The sequence below is a fragment of the Notechis scutatus genome, chromosome 1, assembly GCF_049901735.1.
Source record: "Notechis scutatus isolate UNSWTSFEM ecotype Mainland chromosome 1, rNotScu1.2, whole genome shotgun sequence".
NCBI classification, from domain to species: domain Eukaryota; kingdom Metazoa; phylum Chordata; class Lepidosauria; order Squamata; family Elapidae; genus Notechis; species Notechis scutatus.
In genome coordinates this window covers 338,726,303-338,741,108 of record NC_142009.1, presented here as the reverse complement: position 1 = coordinate 338,741,108, position 14,806 = coordinate 338,726,303, and the positions used below count along the sequence as shown (strand labels likewise).

Genomic DNA, 14,806 nt, shown 5'->3' with positions numbered 1-14,806 from the left:
AAGTATCAGATATTGGCACAGTTGAGAAAGTCCAGAAATATTTCACAAGAAGAGTTCTCCACTCCTCTACTAGTTGTAGAATACCTTATGCCACCAGACTCAAAATTCTAGACCTAGAAAATCTCGAACTACGCTGTCTTCGGTCTGATCTAAGTATAGTATATAAAGTCATACATTGCAATGTCCTACCTGTGAATGAATACTTCAGCTTCAACCATAACAACACAAGAGCAAACAATAGATACAAACTCAAGGTTAATAGCACCAAACTTCATTGCAGGAAATACGACTTCAGCAACAGAGTGGTCAATGTCTGGAATACTCTACATGACTCTGTGGTTTCCTCCCGAAACCCCACAAAATTTAACCATAGACTGTCTACTATTGACCTCACCCCTTTCCTAAGAGGCCTGTAGGGGCGTGCATAAGTGCACCAACGTGCCTACCATCCGTTTCCTATTGTTTCTTTTTATTTCTCTTATAAATAATTATCTCATGTATTCAAAACTATGTTTTTACTGATACCTATTATCTTGTAAACAATTGACAAAAATAAACAAATAAACAAAAAACAAACAAATAAATAAATAAATAAAATTGTCTCCTCTCCGCTCCTTCCTCTGTTCTATTCTATTCTATTCTATTCTATTCTATTCTATTCTATTCTATTCTATTCTATTCTATTCTATCAATTGTCTTGTCGGTAAATTTCTCCTTTGTTCTAGTTGGATCACTCCTTGATAAGGTTCAATCCATTACTTCTCTTCCTGCCTTCAGGTGCTTTAGAGAAGAGGTTGACAGACTATTCTCTCTCTGTGACAGCCAGTCAAATATTGGTTCATGGAGGTCAAATTCACAACTTCACCATGACTCCATCTGCTCTGGACATGACAAGAAACACAAGAATGCTTTTTTTCTCCCAATTGGGTGTATGAGAAGCTATTGTTACAAGGACAGAAACTTGCTTTTTCTTGCAATCATCAGAAGTACAGTAATTGTTAGTGTATCCCCTGTAGATTTCTAGATACAAAAACTTCCAAGCTATAAAAACATGTCTGAGTTCTCCAGATGGGGGTAAAAGATGAGACCTTAGCCTGTCTTGCAAAAAGCTCACTCCTGGGTTTGAAGAGACTCACATGTCTTTGTTTCCTTGATAATCACAGCCCAAACACAGGTAAGAGGAAGCATCTTAACTGTAAATTTGTTATGTGGCCATCCAGGTGGTATAGGTGGTGTCTGATCTGCTAAAGCTCTAGTGAAAATTCAAGTTCAACTTTCAAATCAGTTTCTACCTAAACTTTTATTTCTGTCCCAAGAGGGAAGTTGACAAGAATGACCAGGTAGGAATGATGCTATGGTTGATGCTGATGCTCTTCTGGCTCCTGGCTCCAACTACAGCAAAGAGGCTACAAACCATGTGTGTGTTCAGGGATTATATCCCATTAGAGGAATGCTACTATAGGCCTGGTGATCATATTATTGGTGGAAATTTGCCCTTGGAAGGCAGTTTTGATTCTACTGTCCCTGAATTTAAGACATCAAATCTTCTTTTAGGTAATGGGTACGTTTCAGCTGGACCTTTTCAAAAATACTTCTTCTAGCATTCTGCACTGTCTTAGTGTAATATACATCTCCTTTTCTCAGTAAAATAGCAAGCTCCTAAAATAAGCCACAATTCTGAACTTCTGAAAGCTAGGTACTTCAAAAGAAATTCTTTATTGAAAGGAATAATCCTGATACTAGCCAAAGCAGAGTCTAAGATACCTCCAGGCATACAGGAAGAGATAAATGAATGTGGATTTAGTCAACCAAAGAACCACATGTTAATCCCCCTCCCCCCTTTTCTGGGAACGTATCTTAGAAAAGGTTTTCAGGAAGTTCCTCTCAGAGCTGGAATTTTTCTGGTCACTTCTCCTCTTGCTATCTCTCCAAGAGGTGACAAGGTTCCAGGCATCTGGCTGCAGTCATATATCGTGTGCAAGTTATACAGATTCAATACAAGGCTTAAGATATTCAGGTTACATCAAAAGGGTTACTTGTACCAACTCTCCCCACTCTTCTTCTTCCATTATAGAATGGCAGCATTCAAGTTTAGCTGAGAAAGATCCTAAAAAATAACCCCAAACCCAATTTGGATGTTGCTGCACCAAACCAAACACTGAAGCAAACTCTACAAGCAAACAACCTTAACTGTAATATTCCCTGTATTTTTCGCACTATAGACTCATCCCCAGTAACTACCAGCAGATCCTTGCATTTATGTTTGCTGTCTCCCAGGTCAATAAGGATTTTCTTCTACTCCCCAACATCACCCTTGGCTTCCACATCTATGGCCATTGCCAGAAGGAGATAGTTATTTCCTTAAACAGCCTCTCCATGCTCTCCTCACAAGGCCAAGTGGTTCCAGGTTACAAATGTGGCTGGAAGGGCACTCTGTTCTCCATCATTGGTGGCCTCAATCCCAAATCCTCAAGGCAGATGGATTCCATCTTCAGCATCTTTAAGGTCTCACAGGTAAGAGAGCTCTCTTGGATACAGTATGGAGTAGACAGAGATCAGAAGGTTACTCAAAAGCAGAGAGGAAGGGTTTTTGGGGGGAGGCATATCATGAACATGTGACCCTTAGTTAATTCTTTATTAAAAAGTGGCCATCATTTTAGTGCCGTTTACTCTCTGAATCTGATTGTTAGTTTGTTTCTCTTGTCTTCCAACATACCTCAACCAATAAAAATGTGTAACTGGTGATCCCTAAAGTGAATGTCAACTTTTACTTTGTTTTTGAAAAAATAATTTCATTTTCTCCAGCTTGGTGTTGGCTTTGAGTTCTCTCAGGGAGAGAGAAGAGTTTATCCTTCCTTCTTCCGGATTAATCCTAAAGAATCTTCTCAATATGTGGGTTTAGTCCAGCTCCTCCTGCATTTCCGGTGGAACTGGGTTGGTCTTATGGCCCCTGAAGATGAGAGGGGAGAACATTTCATCTCAACTCTGACCCCAATGCTCCAGGAGAAGGAGATCTGCCTGGCCTTCTCTGAAAAGTTGAAATCACATGATCTTGAGATTATAATGAAAACATTAATTCTCAGTTTCAAGACTTGGTCAAAAACTGAAGTGATTCTTCTTTTTGGAGACTATGATTGTAGTTTAAGTGTACAGGCAATTTTGTTTAAATCAAGCAAGACAACATTTCAGAATGTTTGGATCTTAACCTCCCATTGGAAACTTAGTGTAGAGGAATCTAAACACACAATATTATTTATAAAGTCTTTCCATGGAGTCTTGCATTTCAGAGACCACACTGGGGATGTCTCAGAATTCAATCATTTTGTTCTGTCTTTAGACCCTTTGAACCCCCAAGGAGATGTCTTTCTCCCTCTATGGTGGGAATTGGTTTTTGGCTGCAAGATCCATAAATCAGGAGAGATCCCTCCAAAGGGGGAAAAACAATGTACAGGAAAGGAGAATGTGCATAATCTGCCCAATTACATTTTTGAAACAAGAATGACAGGTGAAAGTTACAATATCTACAATGCCATTTATGCTGTGGCACATGCATTACATGCAATGTTTGGATCCAGAGCCCGACCAACCGTGATGAGGTTTAGAAAGAGGAACCCAAATATCCAATCATGGCAGGTAATTTCTGTGGTTTCTCAGAGAGGAACATTCCCATATGCATTTCTTCAGTTACTGATTCAATATCCGCATGTTATCATATCAATGCATATTAAAAGCAATTATTAGAAAAATATGAGTTAAGAATAATGTTTTGTTGGAAGAGGTTAGAGAGAGGGGAAAATAGAAGTGAAGGTTTGTTAAAATGTTTAAAAGTATGTCTAGCTAATGTTGGAAATGTAGTCAAAAGATGGGCTTATTTTATCATGTGTGGTGGCCTTGTGATAAAATAAAAAAAAATCCTGGGCAAAAATACACAGATGGCTCGAAAAGATAATAGGGAAACATGTAGATTTTATAGCTGAACTATTTTTATTAGGGATGATACCAGAACAATTTGATCAGAAAAGTTTGTATTTAGTATCACATGTCTTAACAGCAGTGAGAATTATTTTTGTACAACATTGGAAAGATGAAGAAAGACTGCAAGAGGAAGAGATAGTTAAGAAGATTCTAGATTCTGCAGGAATGGATAGACTTACATTTAAAATTAAACAGAAAGAAGACACAGAATATGATCAGACATGGAACTTATTTTACCAGTGGTTGGAGAGTAAGAATGGAATCTGTATTGTTAAGCAAATTAAATACCCAGAAAACTCATTTATTAAGCACTATGAAATGTAATGAATAGAACATTAATAAAAGTTATTACAAAAATAAGAAAAAAGAAGAAAGACCTTCATAAAGTCCTGAAAGGCTTCAATCTTTGCCTGGGTTTCAAACCCATCAGACTTTTCTGCATTACTGGATAAACATTAAACTTCTCTGAACAGTGAATTGACAAATTAGGGCAAGCACTTCCTTTTCCTTGACTCCATTTCATCAAACATGGTTCCTGCATTCTGCTCTGTTCGATTCTCAGATAGAAAAAAATCAAAGGAATTGTACTCTGTTGCCATACAAATCATTTAATCGTTGCCACAGTGAATTGATCAGTTACAAGACCTTGGGATAAAGTAAATATTTAAAACTACATGTAATCAAATATCTCAGGAGGAAAAGCACATGATTAATTTTGGAATGTGGCACTGAAATTTTTCATATGTGCTTATTCTGGTAAAGCTTTATTTAAAGAAACCATGATACAAATGACCATTGATAAAGATTTTTTTTTTTTTTGTAGTTTCAGAGTAAATACTTGGTGTTACTCCAGATTCCTCAATTCTCCACCAAGAGAATCCTCTAGCTTTTCAGACATAAATTCATCTTCTCAAAATTGTCACCATGTTCTGATAGAAGCCATAACTGTAGCTCTAACCAAATACTCCTATTTCTAAAGATCACATTTATTTCAGATTCTACCCTATTTGGGCAATGTGCAGTTCAACAACAGTGCTGGAGATGAAGTCTCCTTCTCAGAAGATGGACTGGGATCTGCTCATTATGACCTTCTCAATTGGCTTTTCCTACCCAATCAATCTTTTGTCGCCATGAAAATTGGGCAAGTAAATCCTGAGGCTCCCCCAGGCCAGGATTTCACCATTAAGTCTGATGGAATTGTCTGGGCCACAAAGGTGAGCTGCAAGGAAATGTAAATTCTGGCAAAGATTCATTCTCTTCCTGAAATGCCAAACATCCTTCTAACTCAATTGAGTCAGAAATCATGGCAGTCATTTCGTGACAAATCTGCTTTTCATGTAACACATCTGAGGTCTGATTTGTGTCATTCCACAAAGGGAACAATTTCTGTTTGAAACGCAGAATGCAATTACAGCAAAAATCAGTGATTTCCATGGACCATTTCTGCTCAGTTGCATCCTCATAGTTCTTTCTTTTAGAAATGCTGTGGTTCAGTCACAAGCCTTCCTTTGCAGGATGAAACCCCAGTTCCAATCTCCAGCATTTGTTGGTCGATTGGGAGTTTCACTGGCCTGTATCCCCTAGCAGCTGTTCCTGGTTTTTGATAGACAATAGTGAACAATTTGTTTAGAAGAGATTTGTTAAGAGAGAGCATAGAAATAGGAATGTGGGAACCAATTAAATAATTCATTGGTATTTCTCTTTCAGACCATCCCCTTTGCCAGGTGTGGCAGGAAGAGGTGCCAGGCAGGAGAAAGGAGAAGAGTTCCTGAGGGCAAGCAAGTTTGCTGCTACCAGTGTGACGCTTGTCCAGAAGGGACCTTTTCTAATCAGACAGGTAGACCAGACTTTAAACCTTAAACCTCCAGAATCAAAGGAAGACATTCATTAAGTCAATCTATTTTTTTCTTGTTTTCATTTGTGATGAGATTGATGTCCATTCATAGTGCCCTACCACAGAGGACACTTTTCCTAATCCTCAGCAATTGCTATTAGGATAGATTGAGGGCAGAATTTATGAATCCCCAACATGCATTTCCACTCTAACATCCAATTGGGAAAACTAACTTCCAATGTTTTCCTGAGGTAGTGTGGTGTGTGATCCAAAGGTTTAATTTTTATCATTTAGTTCATGCTTCTTCCATCAGCTCTATCAACCTCTGAGGAAATAGACCTGCCAGAGAAAAAGGAGATCCATCTATCTATACCGCTTTGATAGAGGAGGATCAAAAAAGTCTGAATGAACAAATTTGAAGTACAAAGCAGAGAGGTTAAGGCACGGATATTATACACTGAATTAAAATAGCAGCATTCTTAGATAACAGATTTGTCATTCTTCTGTTGGTTCCAATATAAAGTGAGAGATAAAAGAGGCAGTGATCTCAACCAGAAAGCCTCATTACCCATGGAAGTGCACATTGAATGGATAGATGGAATTGAACAAATCCTCATCACTGGTTAATCAGTATCATCATAAATGAAGGATATGCTCTTTTAGATGCCACAAAAATTGCACAGTGGGTTCTTTATTTAATCCCTTTGTAGATAAGTCAATAGCAGAAAGGAAATATGCATATCAAAAGACAAAGAATTTTGATTTCAGATGCAGTTCATTGTGAATCCTGCCCAGAAGACCAATTTCCCAACAAGGACAAGGACCAATGCTTTGCCAAGAAGATCCACTTCCTTGCTTACCAAGACACCCTGGGATACATATTAGTTTTTCTTGCTGTTTTACTATCTGGGATCACTTGTGCAGTCCTGCTGATTTTCTATAAACATCATGACACACCGATTGTCAAAGCCAACAACCGAGGTCTCAGCTACATCCTCCTAGTCTCCCTTCTGCTCTGTTTCCTCTGCTCCTTCCTCTTTATTGGTCAACCAGGGAAGCTCACCTGTCTCTTCCAACAATCTGCCTTTGCTATTCTCTTTTCTCTTGCAGTTTCCTCTGTGTTGGCAAAGACTGTCATGGTGGTTCTGGCCTTCATGGCCACCAAGCCAGGGAACAAGACAAGGAAACTCTTAGGAAAACCACTGTCCAACTCCATTATCATAGCCTGTCCCCTGGTCCAAGCCCTTCTTTGTGCCACTTGGCTGGGAACCTCTCCCCCATTTCTTAACTTGGACTTCCACTCCTTGTTTGGAGAGATCATCTTGGAATGTAAGCAAGGCTCAACTGTCATGTTTTATGCTGTCCTCTCTTACCTAGGACTTTTGGCTCTTGTCAGTTTCACAGTGGCATTTCTAGCTAGGAAATTGCCTGATAGTTTTAATGAGGCCAAGTTCATTACTTTTAGCATGCTGGTCTTTTGCAGTGTTTGGATCACCTTCCTCCCTACCTACCTGAGCACCAAAGGGAAGTCTATGGTAGCCGTGGAGATCTTCTCCATCTTTGCTTCTGGGGCTGGTCTCTTGGTTTGTATCTTTCTTCCCAAATGTTATGTTATAATACTGAGGCCCCATCTTAATTGTAAAGAAAATATAGTAAGAAACAAGAATTTCTAATTAATGCTAGGATTAGCCTCATTTGTATTTATCTTTGTGACATATTTAAAATGTGATAATATTTCTAATAAATGATGACGTGAAGGAGGAATTGGTCCATAAAAGAATTCCTTATCAAGTTCTGCAACTGCTTAAAATATTCCTGTGATCAGTCTTTTGTTTTTTGTGTTTTTAAAGTGTCCTTAGCGAGGTCCAATGCCCTGTATGTATGGAAAACTTGTTATTAAAGATGTAGTTCTTATTTCAGATATTTCTAAATTTATATGGCAAAGGAAAAAACCAAGAATTACATATAAACTAGGACAAGATGCTAAGGAAAAGGGGGGTGGGTGGGTTTACCAGACGTGAAATTGTATTTTGAGTCATATTGTCTGGCCTGGTGAAAAGAGTGGGTGAACCTCCAGAATAAGAGACTACCTGAATTAGAGGGCCACGAATTAAGGTTTGGATGGCACAGTTATTTATGGTATGAATACAGTTAAGCTTGATTTTAATAATCACTTTGCTAGAAGTACAATACTAAGAGTTTGGAATAAATATAAAAGAAGGTTCTATACAAAGTTGCCTCTTTGGATGTCCGCACCCACTCAAGAAGCTTTTCTTTTTTAAAAAAAGAATTGGTAGTGAAGCCAGACAGATGGACGTACGGTAACATATTATCTTTCAACTCTGGTGAAGTTACATTAAAATTGACGGAAGAATTTGAATTAGACAGTTATGCTTGGCATTGCTTTTACTTATCAACAACTGAAAAAACGATTTAAATTGGATAAAAAAGAGTTGTGGGTTTGATTTTGCTAAAAATGAATTGGAAATCTTACTGCATGGTAGTGATGATGGGTTTTCTGCTAAAATAAAGCAAGATCATACACACATGTGAAAGTAAATCAGGAACCCTGTAACTGTGGAGTCTGTCTGGCAAGAACAAATAATTCTTATCCACAGGAAATATGCATGTGTAAATCTTGTAACAATCCTGGCTAATTAGAAAGCTGATAAAAGTAACATGAGTTAGACAACTGGCAGACCTCAGCTAATAGTTAGGAATAGAGATGGCCTGCAGCAAATCAAATGTGTATTAGATAACTCCTAGGCCAGTCATTAGCTAAGACTTGGGAATAGGGACAGCTAGAGACCAATGGAACAAATTGTAGAATTATTACTAAAATGTTTATTATATGATATTTTTTATTATCTCACTTTGTCCCACCTTCTCCTTTAGTGAAAATGTATAAAAGTTACTCTATCCTTTGTTCTTGGCTCTTGGCATTTTGACCAGGAGCCCTTTTCCTTGAATTAAAAGCAATTCAATAAAAATCAATCAGAAAACCTGCACCTTGTGTCTGGCGTCCATCATTGGCTTCAGCACCAGGCTCAGACCCAAATTGGGGAGAACAGAGTCAATATTGCTAAGATTTATAAAATGTTATTGAAATTGAATTTGGAAAGTGAACATGTAAACATTGTGTGATTCAGAGAACAAGGAATTTTCTATACAATGTGATGCTTGAACAATGGAAAAATATGTGGTTGAAAGGTTTTATATTTACACTAAACTATAACTTAAAAGAAAAATTTTATAAAATAATGTATCGCTGTTATTTAACACCGGATAAATTATCTAGAGTGTATAAAAGGGTATTTCAAAGGAATTTTGGAAGTGTCAAAGAAAGAAGGAACTTTCTACCATTTATGGTGGACATGTGATAAAGCAACGAAATTTTGGAGTAAGATATTATAATACAGAAAATTCTTAAAACAAAAATAAAAATGAAACCAGAAACTTTTGTTTTGGGTTTGGAAACTTGGAGAAAAAATTTGGAACTTTTATCTCATATATGTTGACACACAAAACTGGAAGGACATTTTCATTCACATTATATGAATGGCGATAGAAGCTGATTAAGTTGGCCGAAAGGGCTAAATCAACTATTTTGGTTAAAGCAGAGAATATAAGTACTTGGTTTGCAGATGGAGACCACTTGTGAACTTTGTACTTAAAGTGGAAAAAAATGAAAAGTTGATTTTGGGTTTTACCGATTAGGCTGATGTTTTTCTAGAAATGGCTAGTTTATATTATTATAAGAAAACAAATTGTTGTAGTTTAATGTTAATGCTTTTTTTTTACTGCAACAGAGGGAGTTGGAAGTCATTGTTTCTTTTCCCCAATTTCTCCTCAATTTCCTCTCCCCCTTCCCCCCTTCTACTGTGTCTTCCTATTTACTTTTGTGTTTTATCTTATAACCTAGTCAAAAATGTTAAACTGAAAAAAAAGGTGTGTTTAGTATTTCAAGGAGGGAATTTTCTTATTTGGTTCCTTATTTTATTTAGTTTATTTTTAAGGTATTGTTTTAAAGGATTAGGTTCGATATCAGTGTATTTGTGTATGTATAGAAACAATGAATTTGTGTATGTAAAGAAACTTGAGGCTTTATAAAATTTCTTTTTTTTTTAAATAGCCATGTTTAAATCCTCCCACCCATCAAGATCTGCAGTGCTGCCTCATCAATGTGAGGCTCAGAGTTTCCCTCAGAGGAATGAATGGGAACGCATAGGAGGTGCGCACATAGGAGGTGGAGAGAGCATGGAAGCCAACTTGAGGCTTTATAAAAAAAATTTTTAAAAAAAAATAGCCATGTTTAAATCCTCCCACCCATCAAGATCTGCAGTGCTGCCTCATCAATGTGAGGCTCAGAATTTCCCTCGCAGGAATGAATGGGAACGCATAGGAGGTGCGCACATAGGAGGTGGAGAGAGCATGGAAGCCAATGGTGTCTTGCAGGAGCTGCAACCCAATGGACCCCACTGGGGCTCCGCAGCCCATGCTGTGCAAGTGGGTCCAAGTACTGGGACTGCCAGGTCGGCCCTCCAAGCAGCAGGCAGAGATAGAGGCATGGGAGTGAGGCAGGTGATCAGGCCTGCTGAATGCACCCGGTGGCCGCCCACTCACCTGCCCACTCTGTCCCACCATCTGCTTTTTCTTGCCCATGGCCATCTCAGCTGGGACAGGGCAAGTGGCTGTGTGGCCCCCTTTCAGGCCAAATTTCATGCCACCCTCCATGCATCTGCTTCCACTTGTTACTGTTGCTGCCACCACAGGGCTCAGCCAGTGCTGTCCAAACCTCTTCCTCCAGCTCCATCAGACACGTGGGATGAGCCTCCCACCCACTGCCCCAACCGCAATGGCCCCACTTTATGGGAAAGGCAGGGAGACCAGGGACTCCCGTCCCTACTCTGCCTCGCCTGAGCCCAGCCCCAGAACTGACCTACGTGCCCTACACCATCGTACTTTGGAACCCCACAGCCAGGCCACCCCCACCTCACCTCCTGCCTCATCTTCAAGCAGGGGCACCAACAGTAGCAGCCCCTCCAGTAGGAGTCCCGCTGTCCCCCAACCCTCCCCCCAACCCAGGATGACCAGACTGGGCAAGGAGAGTGACCCAGCAGCAGCAGCCAGGAGGAGGAAGAGAAGGCAAGTGGGCCCAGGCATCCCCTCAGGGAAGTGGGGTTGGGTTGTGGAATCCGTTGACACCCTGTGTGGCCTGAGAAGGTCAATGAGCCTCCTCCAGTGGATCAGCGGGTCCCACCCCACAACATGAGGGACCACATCCACCCTGGTCATGCTCACCCAGACACCCATGCTCCCCCTGGCTCCCCTGTGGGCAACAACAATCTGGCCCTCAATGAAATAGAGTTTGACAGCCCTGCTTTAGCTCATGTTGAGTCAGATTCATCCCTCATGTTCCTTCAGCAGAGCTCAAGACAATTGCATCCCATCCAAGGCCTCAGTAGCTTTCCTATTCCAGGAAGTGGCTGAGGACTCAGAAGGACCATGCAGCAGAGCCTGGGGTATAATCCCCAGTTTCCTTTGGAACCCCATCAGTCACTAAGAGTGGACTGGCCTCCCTGCATGGAGGGGCAGCATAAAAGTCACCAGGCCATGATCTGGCCAGGACAAAAGGGACCAAGGTAGCTCCTCCACAGATCAGGTTGGAAGTGGTCTGTTTTGAGTTGAGCCAAGTAGGATGGAGGCCATGCTGAAATGCCTCTAAGGCCTGTGCCAGGGATGGCAAATGGACATTGCTCAAGAGCATAACACTGGAGAACCCCAGAGTCAACTATTAAATGCCCTCCAGAAATTCAGACACGGAGGTTGCCATGCAGCAAGACAGTTTGTTCATTTGTTTTTTTATTTGTTTATTTATTTATTGGTCAAACATGTAGAAGATAGCAAGTAAAAGTGTGAACATAACCAAGAACAAAGGAAATAAATACAGATAAATGGGGACAGTAAGACAGGAACAGTAGGCACGCTACTGCGTTTATGCATGCCCACTTTAAGGACCTCTTAGGAATACTGATGCAGTACAATAGAAATGATCCCAACTGGTCCTGTGAATGAATCTTCAAGAAAAGAATTTCAGACCTGGCAATTTGGGGAGCAGCACCACAAAAGTCCAAAAGAAACACCCAGATGACAATTCCTACCCTTCAGCTGCAGCAACAGAAATTTGCAAGTCCTACAAAAAAAATTGCAGTTAATATCCTGAGATTCTTCCTCAAATTCCATTTCTGCCTTGTTCTACCATTCCAAAATAGCACTCATGTTATCTGACCAAACTAGGGCATAAGACAAAATCAATCTTGTGTGCAGGGGTCATTTCCATGCAGGTCAACTACACAACTTCCACCATGACTCCATCTGCTCTGTGAATTAGAAGAAGAGACACAAACATGTTTTCCATTCTGTTGCATGAAGAGAACCTGTTGCAAAGGGGATAGGACAGTGGCTTTTCCCTGCAATTATCAGAACAACAGGCATTCTTCATATATTCCCTGTGGATTTCTAGGCACAAAGATCTTCCAGGATAAAACTTACTTTAAAAAATACACCCAAGTTCACCAGCTGGCGGACAGAATGTGACACCTTAGTCAGTCTTGAAAAGAGCTTCCTTCTTGGTTTGAAGAGACTCATATGCCTTTGTTTCCTCTATGGTCATGGCCCAAACACAGGTAAAGAGGAAGCATGGTTGCTATACATTTGTCCTGGGGACCTCCAGGTGGCACATGTGGTGTCTGATCTGCTAAAGTTCCAGTGAGATTTCAGGAGCAACCTTCAAATCAGTTTATGTATAAACCTTGGTTTTTGTTTTAGGAGGGAAGGTGATAAGAATGACCAGGCTGGAGTCATGCTACTGTTGATGCTGTTGCTCTTCTGGCTCCTGGCTCCAACTACAGCAAAGAGGCTCCAAACCATTTGTGTGTTCAGGGATTATGTCCACTTAAGGAAAAGCAACTATAGGCCTGGTGATCTCATTATTGGTGGGAATTTTCCCCTGGGAACCATTGTAAAGTCTCCTGTCCTAGACTTTAATACATTGATTCGTCATCTACATAATACGTAACTTTCAGCTGGAGGGGAAACATGCAGATAAATTTTTGTTTGTTTGCTTCAAACTCAGGCACTTTTTTCAGAAATGCTTCTTTTAGTATTTGCACTGTCCCGGTGTAGTACACATTTTGTGCTTTTCTCAATAAATTAGCAAGCTGTTAAAATGGGCTGGAATTCTCAAAATCTTCATCAGGAAGATGATGCTCCCCAACATCACCTTTGGCTTCCACATCTATGGCCATTTCCAGAGGGAGAGATATATTTTCTTAAACAGCTTCTCCATGCTCACCTCACAAGGCCAAGTGGTTCCAGGTTACAAATGTGATATTCAGGACACTCTGCTCTCCATCGTTGGTGGTCTCAGTGCCAAGTCCTCAAGGCAGATGGCCTCCATCTTCAGCATCTTTAAGGTCCCACAGGCAAAGAACTTTCTTGGATACAGTATGGAGTGGACAAAGATCAAAAGCACACAGAAAAGCCAGAGATGAACCTAAAAGTAGTTTTTTTGTTGGGGTGGGGGATATAATGAGCTTGTGATTCTTATTTTATTCTTTATTAAAGGGTAACCATCATTTTAGTGCCATTTATTCTCTATATTAGGGTGTTGGTTTCTTCTCTTTTCTTCCGATGTACCTCAACCAATAAAAATGGCAAAAAAGGAAAGAAGATTAATCCTGATTAAGCCTGACTGCGTTGGCCATCAACCACACAGTGGTAACAACGAAAGTCAACAGAAAGCTTTTACTTTGTCTTTGAAAAAAAGAATCTCTTTTTCTACAGCTCAGTGTTGGCTTTGAGTTTTCTCAGGGAGAGAGAAGAGTTTATCCTTCCTTCTTCCAGATTAATCCCAAGGAATATACTCAGTATGTGGGTTTAGTCCAGCTGCTCCTGTATTTCCAGTGGAACTGGGTTGGGCTTTTGGCCCCTGAACATGACAAGGGAGAACGTTTCATTTCAACTCTGTCTCCAATGCTCAAGGAGAAGGAAATCTGACTGGCCTTCACTCTAATGCTGGAATTGGATAATTTTGAAATCACTCAGAACAAGTTTATTTTCAATGTTCTTACCTGGTCTAAGGCAGAATTGTTTATCATGTTTGCAGACTCAACTGTTATTAGCACTGTAATATGGGTGGAACATTTTTTTGAAAAATTCAAAAAATTATCCTTTAGACAAGTTTGTATCTTCACTTCCCATTGGAAACTTGGTGTGGAGAAATCTGAATACACATTGGCATATATAAAACTTTTATATGGGGTCTTGCATTTTAGGGACCACTCTGGGGATGTCTCAAAATTCACTTCCTCCTGTCTTTAGACCTCTTGAACCCTTAAGGAGATGTCTTTCTCCTTCCATGGTGGGAATATGTCTTTGGCTGCAAGATCCATAAATCAGGAAAGATCCCTCCAAAGGAAAAAAACAATGTCCAGGAAAGGAGAATGTGCAGAATCTGCCCAATTACATTTTTGAAAGGAGCATGAAAGGAGAAAGTTACAATATCTACAATGCTGTTTATGCTCTGGCACATGCTTTGCATGCAATGTATGGATCCAGAGTTCGACCGAGCATCATGCGGCTTGGAAAGAGGACCTCAAATGTCCAGTCATGGCAGGTAATTTCTGGGGCTTTTGACTCAGTCCACAGATGCTTAGAACGGAATTTCCCCATATGAATGTTTTCAGTTCCTGATTAAATGCCTGCAAACTCCCATACCAATTCATCTGAGACCCCATCTGAGATGCTTCCTTAAACATGGCCCAGTAGATCAAACATTGTCCCTGCATTCTGCAGCCTTTCACAACAAGCTAGAGAAAATCAGTGGAATTTTCGGTGGCTCTGATAGAAATTATTTATTTATTTCAAACATTCATTTATCAGTTAACAAGATCTTGGGCCAAAGGAACTATTGGAAAGTATTACAAGTATTACAGT

The 14,806-nt window shown here is 40.0% G+C and overlaps 1 protein-coding gene across 1 annotated transcript; it reads left to right on the top strand.

Moving 5' to 3' along the window:
- The first annotated feature begins 1,346 nt into the window (after window positions 1–1,346).
- LOC148133604 (vomeronasal type-2 receptor 26-like) lies at window positions 1,347–7,482 on the top strand. The gene is made up of 6 exons (XM_087951528.1): window positions 1,347–1,561; window positions 2,223–2,514; window positions 2,806–3,633; window positions 4,971–5,189; window positions 5,683–5,812; window positions 6,578–7,482. Exons 1-6 carry the CDS (start codon window positions 1,347–1,349, stop codon window positions 7,480–7,482), a joined length of 2,589 nt encoding a protein of 862 aa, XP_087807654.1.
- Window positions 7,483–14,806: the final 7,324 nt, after the last annotated feature.

What these genes read in the sequence shown, in the direction of transcription:
- LOC148133604 (XM_087951528.1), top strand. Translation starts at nt 1,347, where the DNA reads ATGATGCTATGGTTGATGCTGATGCTCTTCTGGCTCCTGGCTCCAACT. An exon ending in CAAATATCCAATCATGGCAG is followed by an intron (nt 3,634 to 4,970) that starts GTAATTTCTGTG and finishes CATTTATTTCAG; the next exon opens with ATTCTACCCTATTTGGGCAA. An exon ending in GAATTGTCTGGGCCACAAAG is followed by an intron (nt 5,190 to 5,682) that starts GTGAGCTGCAAG and finishes TTTCTCTTTCAG; the next exon opens with ACCATCCCCTTTGCCAGGTG.